General features: G+C 31.9%; 1 protein-coding gene across 1 annotated transcript; it reads right to left on the bottom strand.

Annotated features, from left to right (window-relative positions):
• Nucleotides 1-8,111: 8,111 nt before the first annotated feature.
• Nucleotides 8,112-9,438, bottom strand: SLF1 (S-locus F-box protein type-1). The gene is given in 1 exon segment (NM_001301439.2): nt 8,112-9,438. A coding segment is annotated over 1 exon segment (1,170 nt). The 5' UTR covers nt 9,339-9,438; the 3' UTR covers nt 8,112-8,168.
• Between the last annotated feature and the right edge of the window lie 3,136 nt (nt 9,439-12,574).

Genomic DNA, 12,574 nt, shown 5'->3' with positions numbered 1-12,574 from the left:
AAAGAGACAACGTAGTTTCTAACCTAGGATGTTCCAAAGGGTTAGTTATTGTACTAACGACTTTAGGTTAATTTAATAATTATCTTAAGTCACCTAATAAATTAAATTAAATGGTCAAACCAAAATCTTTATACTAACCTAGTAACTAGTTAAAGAGACAACCTAGTACCTAACCCAGGATGGTCCAAGGGGTTTGTTATTGCCCTAACGACTTGAGGGTAATTTATTAATTACCCTAGGTAACCTAATTGATTAAATTATCAAGTTAATTAATTAAATTAAAGGGGTCAAACAGAAATTGTTACACTAAACTAGTATAACTCAAGAAACATCCTAGTACTTAACATAGGATGGTTCAAAAGAGTTAGTTATGGTTCCAATGACTTAGGGGTACTTTAATAATTACCCTAGGTCCCTTAATTAATCAAATTATACATTCAATTAATTAATTTAAAGGTTCAAAACGAAATCCTTAGGAAAAATTTCAGATTTGACTAAGTGTTGTGTTTTCCTAGTTCTAGTAATCTAGGAGGGGCTTTTTAGTAATTTATTTATTTAATTAACTTATTAAACCTAAGTTGAATGATTTAATATCAGTTCCTAAGACCTAAAAACTCACGATCATTCACCTAGAAACGTTACTCAAAGGCAATAAGCAAAGCGTGAAAAAAAAATAGAAAATCTCATAGGCGATTTCAAGGTTTTCTTCAAGGTTTCGTGCAAGGTGGTCTTCATAGATTAAGTTCTACATAAGGTATGGGTTTATCTCCTGGAATTATTTCTCCAAGAGTAATTTACATCGTCTTGAATCTATGAAATCTCGAAACTAGGGTTGTTTCCCAAGGTTATTGTTGAACGTCCTTCTTCCCTACTATCCTCGTTTTCGATTATAATGAATATATAGACGTAGTCTTGATCATGTTGTTGGTATGTGGTGCTGGTTGATCTTAATGTGTAGGTTTCTTGATTTATAAATGTCGAATGGACTTATACTTTGTACATGCATGATTTTATATGCTCCTTACGTGATATAAAGAACGATGTTGGATCATCTTGTGTCCGACAATGCTAGTCTTGAGATGTTACGGTCATGATGTGTATACAAACTGTTAAATACGACTTGATGAAAATGTTATGTTCATTAAAGTTTTCATGTGAGGCTGTCCGAAATGGCTACCAATGTGATGTTTGAACTATGTTATAAGGTTGGCTAAAAAGATCTTCATGAAATCATATTTGAGTGAATGTTTGGTTTATGCAAATAAAATGGCTAACCATACATTGTCCAAAAAGTTGAATAAAATTGGCTATAATGTTATATTTAAATAATTAAAAGATTTTTCTAATGGTTAATAAATACCAAACTAATCATGAACGAATGTAAATTTGGCTTATGCTAATAAAGATGATTATGAAATCTTTTCCAATTTGTTTAGGTCAATACTAATTTTATGTCAATCATGTATATCCAATGTATTGAAATGATAAAATAATCACATCTAAGGTAATTCAATGAATCCATATCCAAGGGGCATTCCAATCATTGGGACAAGTCCCAACATGCCCTAAATAAATGAACTACGAACATATGTAACTCATTGAATGAAGTTCTCATTGTCCATACACGATGATATGAAGCTACCAAATGAGTGTAAGCAAGTAAAGTGAGTATTAACATAATTGAATATATCTAATTTAAGAAAGTTACTAGAAAGAGGTGTTAAAGGAAGTGAGACAAGTCTCACTTTCACCTAACATACCATGTTAAGATACTCACAAAAAAGGGTGTTAGAATGTGTGAGACAAGTCTCACTAACACTAAAGATGTTATGTAAGGATAATTCACATTTCATCAATGTAAATAAAGGGATGACAAGTCATCAATAGATTAAGTAAACTTCAATCTAGAAGCAAGCTTCCATAATGTTTGAGTCAACTCTAAAAGATAAGAACATAAATAGAGTGAGCAAAGCAACGATAGACTAGCTATGAGCTTGTGCTTGCACGTGTAAGCCTCATTAGTGAGGCTACCACCGAGGTGGATAAGTATTCTCGGTATGTCTCCTAGTGTTCGAACAATGTCTAGACAACATGGGAACTAACCTGTGGTTTCCACCTAAGAGAGCTAGGTATGTTTCGCTTTCACCTTTTCTAGTGAAATCACCTCTTTTTGGTGTGGGGAAGACACTAGATTTCATGTTTAGATCACATGATCTATGTCGGTTAATGCTCAAAAGAATGTTCTTGGTTCACTTTAGCCGTGAGCCACCCCTTCAAGTGTGAGGTAAACACTTGAGATGGATTCACTTTAGCAGGTGAATTACCCCTTTCCAGTGTGGGGTAGACAATTGATTTCATGTTAACTCGCATGATCCAGGATTCACTTTGATCGTTGAATCACCTCTTTTCGGTGTGGGAAGACACTGGATTTCATGTAGCTTCACAGGATTTCAATGCTACATACTTCTTTAACAAAATATCAAGAAAAAAGAGATGTAAGTCCAAGGTGAACTAATAAAGTAAGATCTATGAATGTCAATGTTGATAAGAATGAAGTTTCCAATAAGTAAAGGACATAGCCAAATATGAATCCTCTTGTTATGAAAATGATCAAGCCAAATAAGATTGGCTTATACTGACTTTATATAATTGGAAAAAGATCATAGCCAAATAAGATTGGCTTATAATAATTTCTTATGTTATGTAAAGGAACGCCTAATTGTCTTAGCCAATAAAGATTGGCTTAATAAGATATCATGCCCAATTTGTAGTTAAATCATTTCCTTAGTCCTTCGCATTACTTACTTGATTCATTGTAGGTATGAGACTACAATAAATCATTGCACTTGTAAGTAAAACATAGGATCAAAGGAGATTTCTGAATTACACAACAAGAAGAATAAAAATATTGAAAAATAAAGTAAGTGTCAATGAAGAGCTCTCGGGTTTGGGCATATCAAATTTCAAAATCTTCGCTCGAGATGTTCTGAATTTATGCTGATGATTCTAAGGTCTTATGTTCATATATAAAATGAGTTTTTTGCTTTGAATGGATTAAAATATGTCATATTCATATCACAATTCACAAATAACGAATTAGGAAAGTCTAGTGATGTCACTTTTTAGAAATGGCAATGTTGTTTAGGAAGATCTTTCCTTGATCATACATAGCCTTATGTGTATGTGTGAATACAGCCATACTTAGTACAAGTGTGTACTAACCCTATACATTTGCTATCTTTTAGGTGAAGGTCAGAGAGAAGGTTGAAGACTCGTTGCAGCGGTTTGGACTCAGCGATCTCCAGAGCTTTTGTAGGTCCTCTTGATTTTGAGGATGCTACATTTACCTTCCTAGCATTAGTACTTTAGACATAGCTAGAGGATGTTCTCCCTAGCGTTTCTTTTAGACATTTATTCGAAGCTTTGTATTAAGTCCTTTTTTGGTAAACTATTATGACATGTTGATCTTTTGATTTGAATTGATTCCACAATTGCAGATGGTTGTCTGTAATTTAAGCTTAATATAACAGCAACTTATGCGAAAAGTATATGAAGTCTATGTACACTTCAATATGTGTAAATTTTTTAAATTTTCCGCAAATTTAACTATATGAATGTGATGAAAGCTAAGAAGGGGCTTGTCTATGACCTTTGAGAGGTTAACGACACCGGTTGCATCCGGATTCAAGAATCCAGATGTGACAGTAAGCATGCATGAAAATTTAGGGTGTGTGTACATTGGTCAACATGATCACATAATGGCTATCAAAAATACATTGAGTCAGCCACCCTCTTAGACCATATTACACTTTCAAGCATAGACCACAAAACACACAATAGCATATGAGACAAATCAACTTCATGTTATACTTAAAGACTCCTAACTTTAGCTATTCACACATCTACATAAGGGTACATGGGTAGGGGTCATCAATCAATAACACTTCATTAATGGCAGAACCTACACATGATCTGACATAACCATTTACATGCTCATAATAATAGTAACATAGCCTAGATTCACAACTAAAGTAGAAGACTAGGTACAACTTACACATAAGGTGATCATTCATAACCACACACTCATATGTTCATCAATTTGCCTTCAAGGCCATGATCAATACATATATAATGACAATAAAGTAAACATTGCCACTATAAGTGGACCATACCACACAATGTCATACAAGGCTTCATCAACCACTGTAATATAGAAAGCAGAGGAGATAAGCATTCTTACCAATTTCTCACCATTTTATCCTATTGATCAGTACACCTTGTTTATCAACAATTCATATATAGTTCAGTAGTTATATGTACTTTAATCATAAAGGAAACCATGTACAAGTTGCTACAAGATCACACTATAACATAATACAAGGCATATCATATGTACTAGAAAGTAGAGAGTAATAGATCACTTACTATATGCTTTACTTTGATTTCCATGGATAACATTCATAACAATAATACCAACCTAGGGAAGTAGATAAAGTCATATACATCACGTCTAAATCTTGCTTCATTAAATCTAGAACTTAGATTTCATCATGTACATAACATCATCATTCCACAGATTAGAAGAACTTAGATAAATTCATGTAAGTCTTATATAATTTCATCATCAAGGATTTATACCCAAAATTCATCCATAATATCAACTTAAGACAGTAGCTACAATGATGTTTTTCATAATCAAAATCATACACAATTTCTATAATCGAAATCACTGTAACACATAGAAACATAGGCTATTCAGACTCAAATATTCATACATTAATCCTCATGGAACCTTAATTATCAGTTCATAATCAATTCATGTAAATAACAGTAGATTTAGACAATTCAACGTAAGAAAATCACAATTCAACAATGAACAAGTCATGATCACAAAGCCCACGCAAGGACTAAATTGATTTAGGGAAGGAACATGGTTTCATAATGCAATTGGATTAAAATCACATTAAAAACAATAAATTAACTTCAATTCATCATGATTTAACCATTTAAAACGTTTTTAGAAAGAACCCATTGCTAGATTGAAGAAGAAGAACTTTTTTCATGAAATCGTCTTTGAAAACTTGAGATTAACTCTCCAAGTGAAACGTTACTTAGAGAGGAAGGATTAGCGTACCTTTGTCTAGTTTAAAACCTCTAAAATTTGTGAATAACACATAGAATCCAATTTACAAAATGTTCCTGAGCTTAAACGACAATGGAGGTTTCTAGAGAGAATTAGTGTTGGAGGGATGGTTCAATTTCGTGAGAAGGAATTGGGAATGGGTTGTTCACGTGTTTGATCCCTTAAATACACCCAAAAATAGGTAAATTAATCAATTAGAGTCAGTTTAGGACGTGGGGTAAATACAAACCTTAACAAGTTTTAGACCTTGCACATAAGTTTCAGCTAAAACAAATCCTCGCAACTCATCCAAAAATGCAAGACCCCATCAAGACACACATGAATGTATCAAGGGTAACTTTCGAACGTCTTAGATGTTCTTGAATGTTTGACCTCCAAACTTCAAGAAACTCCATATAATACCATTAAACATCATTTTAACTCATTTTAAGACTTCATAATTTTATTAAATACAAATATAAACATGCATAGACACATGAGACACATAGGGGACTAGACGTCAAGCGTCTTGGTCATCCCTTGACGTTTGAATTCCAAATCACCTCAAACTTTACACACTACTCTAAACCATATTATGAGTCATTTTAGGACCTTAGAACCCTAATATAAACATGTTAATCTCTAGACACCCTAACTCATTTTGGGGGTCTTACATTTCTAGCATTAAGGTGTGTGTGGATTCACCCATGGAGTCCTTCCTGCGTAGGGTCCCCAAGAATTATAATTTTCAACTGATCAGGGTATTAATTTAATAAATTTGAGTTTCATCCAATTATGATAGATTAAGTCATATAATACATGATATGATGTTAATATATGTCATTTAGTTGAGCTTGTATTTATCCCTTCCAACATTATGTTTTCAACCATGATACTATGATAAACTCTTGAACTATGAATTATTAATTTTGAAGATATGCATGTTTTTATGGAATCATTTGTTATGCTTAATTTTGGTTAAGAATGTATCTATTCAATATTGGAAGAGATTGTTGGTTAAGAATTAAAATATATATTAAGATACCTTAAGGGAACAGTGGATCAAACACTATGTTAAAATGGATATGATATATTCGTAAGAGGTTATACATATAATGATCGGGCTGGTGATTGGAATTGTACAAAGTCAACGTATGATTATGTTTTCTTACTAAATGGTGGTGCTATTTCATTGAAAAGTAAGTAGCAAACATGCAAAACTCTTTCAACCATGAAATCTAAATTTGTGGGTTATGCACGTCTAGAGTACAATAAGTTGTTTGGTTAACAAGATTCTTTGCACATTTGAATAATGCAAGCAATGTTAAGGGTTCCATGATTCTTTATTGTGATAGCCAAGCGGCTACCACATACGCGACGAATCCCAAGTATAATAACAAGATCAAACACATTGACATTTAGTATAATTTTGTGGGTATCATAGTATTTGTAAAACATTTCTACACATTAAATGATAGTTGATCCTTTTAAAAAGGTCATCTGTAGAGGCTTAGTTTATAAACATCTTTAGATCTAGGTTTGTGTAGGATTTGATAATATTTTAGTATTGTAAAATAACTTGGCTGTTAAATTATTCTCTTCTATATATTATTTAATTTATGTTCAGATATAGTATGCATTTGATATTTTGTATGAAAAAAAGTATGTCAAACAAGTTGCGAGATTGGCTCTCTCAAGCAAACAAATGCCTCGTACAACGAGGAGCTCAAGAGATGATTACCATCATATTATGACTTGTTTTATGAGTCAGACGTGGGTTTTGTCTTAAAAATGTGTTTTAGGATCACTTAAGAAAGAAAATAGGGCTAAACATTTAGAGGTGTTTAAACCAAGGTTTTGTACGAGGTGCTTCATTCCATGTGTGTCAAGCAACCAATGGTCAATGAAACGATGATTCTCTGCTTCTTCATTTTGTGAGACCCCAAAATAATAAAATGAGTTTTTAACGAAATACCATTGAACCGTTGTTGTTTTTTAAGTTTATATCAATTTTCCTAATTTAGCATGTTACAACTAGCCATGAATTATTTGGCAATGCAGTGCATGTGTAGGAAAGTAGTTGAATTAGACATAGATTCGAGTAGAAAGAAAAGATGATTAATTGAATATTAAACTTGTATATAAAAGTCGACTATTGCAGTAACCATATTGATATTGAGTGTACTTGTGTGTATACAGTTAAACATGAATTCAAGTTTACCACTTTAAGAGGATGAAGGATCGAATAAGTAACTATTGAAGTAGAAGATGATGTCTTGGATATTTTGAGTGATAGTGTACTAAATTTATAGTAACCTTAAATTCTAGTGAATTCTCCCTTATGTGATTAGATGCCCACGTAGGGCTTGTAAGAAAATGAAAACAAGGCTTGATACTTACAGATGGCACAAATTATTTGTTGTATGAATTATATGTCTAGTTGATGTCGTCTTGTCCACCATGTGTGAAGTGGGAGATGTAAGTTTGTGGTGGGTCATGAGAAGCCCATATGGACCAATCCGATCCGGTTCATTTTATTTTATTTCTTAAGATAAGAATTAAATGGAATAATAATATTAGTTTTTGAAAAGACGAGGAATAGTTAGGAAGCTGCAACTGTTCAACCTCCTCTTTTAAAAGGTGGCCTCTTGTCTTCAGAACGTGAGTTACAAAGAACGTGAAAAAGTGCAAATGAAAAGAAAAGCATAGAAAAAAACTAGACGGTATCCTTTTTGCCAATATTCTATTGACATACTCAAAAACATTTAATTTCTTAACAAGAATGTTCTTTGTTTTCTTGTTATATTGAAAAGAGATTTGGAGTAATTTGTTTTTATAGCCAAATCAACACCAACATTTCCATCGCAAGTATTAAGTTTCTCATCTTGTTGTTGTTTTGCAATTAGAACTCTATCGATTTGGAGAATGTATACTCTATTTTGTTTATTATTAAAAACATTAGGCAAAAGGCTAATGAAAATTAAATCAAGAATTATAAATTTAGTAGTTATTAAGACATCATATCCCTTCAAAATAATAAAAATAATCAAGACCACTTGGCACTTTCTTTCTTTATGGAAATCAAGCTCTGTTTGCAAACAAAAGCTTCCAGTGTGTTTTGCACACCAGACATATGAAGTTCCTTGGTCGATTGGAAAAAGAAGTTACAAGACACAAGTTTTCCTTCTTTGCTTTCTATCATTAGTTCTGTGCCATTTTTCCAAACCAACAAAGGTTTCTTTATGAGCATTGGTCCAACTGTAAATTCCATTACCCAGGACTCTCTCTTCATTATCCATATATCAATAGATTGTTCAACTAACAAATCCGGAGAATAGAACTCACTATAATAAATCAAAGCTATATTTTGGTTCAAGACGGAGAGACTCTCACTTCTATTACCATCTAAATCCTCAGGATATGCATGTTTTTGGAATGACTCTGTGCTAAAATCAAATGAAACAATACAATTATGACCTATATTTAGATATCCATGCCAGTAATAGGCTCTGTTAAATAATACACGAGAACAATGTAAGGAATCTATTATGCATTCCAGATCCTTAAGTCTTCTCCAACAATTTGTGCTGAGATTGTAGATTTCTACCTTACTAATAAACTTGCTGTTAATATCAAAATCCTCGAATTCATTACTGGGATCTAGGATTCTAACAACCTTATAATCATTAGTGTTAGTGTCAAACCCGATTCCGGTGGCTAGGTCCACACAGCAGTTGATCTTTTTACTAGGACATAAGTCATCGAGAAGAGGGAGATTGCTAGGAAGGAGTTTCCAAAACTCTCTTAACGTTGGGTTATACAAAACGATGCCCCTGTAACTACAAATGCATAATATGCCATTACACACACCTGCAACGTTCACACCTATATAATTATCCTCATATTCTATATTTTCTGCTATACATTTAAATGATTCATCATTTGAATGCAATGCTAACATATTTTTACCATTATAATAAATGGAGTACTCGCTGGTGCTTTCCTCAATTTCGATGTAGCGCTTGAGAAATATGAATTGATTAGAGAAAGAATCATAATTGTAATGGATAAAGATGAAATCCGGGTTATTTATCAATGAGTACAAACTTTTGGATACACATTTTAATCTTATCAACGATTTTGCTGGCAATCGCTTCAATATGTCTATCATCAATTCATCGAGAAGTTCCATCCTTTTCTCCTCCACATTTTCCATCCTCTAAAATTAAGTTTCTGTCTCCTTGCATGGTATTACCATCATCTACATAGTAGCAAACTTTTACAAACGTTGTTCCTCTTTTATAGCAATCTTTTCAGGTGGTAACATTGTTCCTGCTTTATAGCAATCTCTTCAGGTGGTTTATATTAATTAGTTAATTGAGGTATAAACTTATAATAATAATTTATAGGTAGAGATTTCTTTTCTCAAAATTGTAACATGAACCCTACGATAATATTAATATCCATATTTTCCCTATTATTCGTTGGATAACTCGTTATTACCGTGTTAAAATATGAGCCAAGTTGAGTACTTATCCATTTTTATTTGAATCATGTTTAATAGACTAATATCAAACTCAACCTACTCATTTGTCACTTTCATCATATAAAAATTGTATGGTGCTCTTAAGAATTTTGAGATGAACTAAACGTAAATATATTACTTTGTTTCTACATTTTAATGATAAAAATACTGTTTAACGTTCTTTCGTTTCTACATTTTAATGATGAAAAACTATTTAACATTCTTTGTTTCTACTTTTTAAGTTTCAAAGTCATTTTCTTCATCTTCCCTTTCAGCATTGCCTAATCTATATTTAATTTTGTGGCTCGAGATTTATAGCGCATACATTATTTTTTTATGAAAAAATTACGTAACAAAGCAAACTTAAACTATTTGACTAACATTGTATACAATAATTACGTGCATTGTCTTGAAGTTTGCGCACACACACACACACACGCACGCACGCACGTACACACGCACACACACACACAGATATATATATATATATATATATATATATATATATATATATATATATATATAAAATTTACCTCTCTCTCCAACTCACTGCCCTCTCTCGCTCGCCTCTCTCCTCCCTCTCCCAATTTCGCTTGCCATTGATACAAATGCATATGTATAATAAATAATTATATACATATATAATTCACCTCTCTCTCACTCTCTTTCTTTTCTCGCTCGCTTCCCTCGTCCCTCTCTCGATATCTCTTGCCATATATACAAATACATATAATATACAATTATTTAATCAATATACAGATACAATTCATTTTCTGCCACTCTTTTCCCCCTCTCCCTCGCCTCTCTGCCCTCTCTCCCAGTCCTGCTCGCCTCTCTCCTCTATATAATATGTAGCTACAAATTGTAATTATCAAACTATAGCTATGGAGATTAATTAATATTTTTAAGTGGCTATATGTGAAAGTTCCCCCTTTTCTATGGAAATATTATTTTTTTCATTATTATTCTGGTTCAGTGGCATTTTCCCTCCTATAAATGGAGACTGAAAGTTGCGAAGTAACCGGATACTCGATTTTGGGGTAGGAAATTAGAGAAAGTAGTCATTTAAATTTCGTGTTTTGGTTTGGTAATAATTCGACCATTTAGAGTTTAACGAGAGTTTTGGTGAACGTGTGCAACATGTGAATATCAATTATGTATTAAATTATTTTTAAAAATAATGTCAATATTTCTAAATTAAAAAATTAAATAAACAATTACAAATTGAATGATAAAGTACAAGTTCCTATGAATGGTGAATGTAAATTTTCTTTGATTACTATTTAGTGTTGTCAAATCAACATTCGAAAAACTTGTAACTATTTATAACATAATGCTGTAGATATAGATAAGCTAATTTGAAACTTCTCTATTGTTTTCAATTGAACTTATATTTTTCTTTTTTTTCTAATGATCTTTTTAATGTAAAAGTTAATTGTTATATGTAAAAGAAAATCTTAAAATATGTTATTTAAACCTCTTAAATGTAGTTTCTTTTTCCTCTCCTATAGTGCATTACTTAGTTATTTTTGTATTTTAAGAATTCTTACTTTTGATACAATGTAATACAAATAAATATTGATATAAAATATTAAAGATATATTAAATTGGATGATTTTAGTTAGGGTGTGTTATATTAATTTAACATCCATGTTAGGGAGTGCTCAAATCCATTGAACTCTATAATTGTCAATGTATGTCAATCACACTTGAATTTTTCAGAAGAGAAGAATATAACACATCAAAAACCATATTTTAAAAATGTCAGGAACGTCCTCCATTTAAAGTTTACAAAGGATAGTAAATATAACATTATAGGTTGACTAGTGGTTTAGGAATTCAAACAACTACTCTCTTTTTCTCCTAACCACTTTAATGAAAATCTAGGATCCACTATTTCACCTTAAAAACACGAACTCCTTATGTTGAAAGTTAAATTACCACAATACCGACAATTTAAATGAAGGAAGGGTGTGACAGAAGTGGTTGTTACAGTGATGATTGAGGGGTGGCGAAGACGTTGAGGGAAAACAGAAAGGGATAACAAAATATAATGTTAAAAATTGTTTTGATGTGTGGCAAGCGACGATTAATGCATGATTTTCACTTTTTCTTACAAGTTGTTTTGGCTGAAGAGGGGATGTAGGTATTATTTTTTATATTATAATGTTTAAGTGTCTCTAAGTAAAAGATCTAATTTGTGGCGGAGTTCATATATTTTCTCAAGAATAAGAAAATTTCATAAAATTATTTTTACATTTGTCAAAGATATAATCAATCAATCCTAGTTGAAAAATGAATGACATGCAATGTGAACAAGTTAACACTGCAAAATCAAATAAATTTGAAGAAAATATATAGCATAAATTCAATTTTTTTTTTAAAAAAGATAACACTACAATATTATATAAAATTCCAACATAACGTAAAATACATTCAAACTTAACTATCATGACTCAATGTATATCCTACATGCGGCATCGCGTATAGAATTTCCAGAGAGACTAAGTTTCTTGACATAAGCCTGACACTATGAAATACATAAAGAGAATATAACATATGACATATAAGTCTGAAACTCTTTTGTACAAAGGAAGGTAGAAAAATTTATATATTATATCTTTAAAATAATTTATTTGTATGAATGCTTTGTCACTAATCTTGCAGTAGATGACGACAACTTTTCAACACTAACGCTAACGACGACATCATCCATAGTTGAAGATGATCTTTCTTCAACTGATGAGTACTTAACTGAAAAAGTTAATGAAGTTGCAGTAGATATGAAGGAAGAAGAGATGAAAGAAGAACATAGAGAACAAGATGAGGATAAGATGACAACAAAAGGAGAGGAGAATCTGGAAGTGAAAGATGAAGAAAAATAAGACGAGAAGCTAGAATAAAAGAAAGAAGATGAAAGTGAAGAG

This window comes from Solanum lycopersicum, chromosome 1 (genome assembly GCF_036512215.1).
Source record: "Solanum lycopersicum chromosome 1, SLM_r2.1".
In the NCBI taxonomy this organism is placed as follows: Eukaryota; Viridiplantae; Streptophyta; class Magnoliopsida; order Solanales; family Solanaceae; genus Solanum; species Solanum lycopersicum.
The sequence above is the reverse complement of the archived record's forward strand: the minus strand, read 5'-3'. Positions and strand labels throughout refer to the sequence as shown.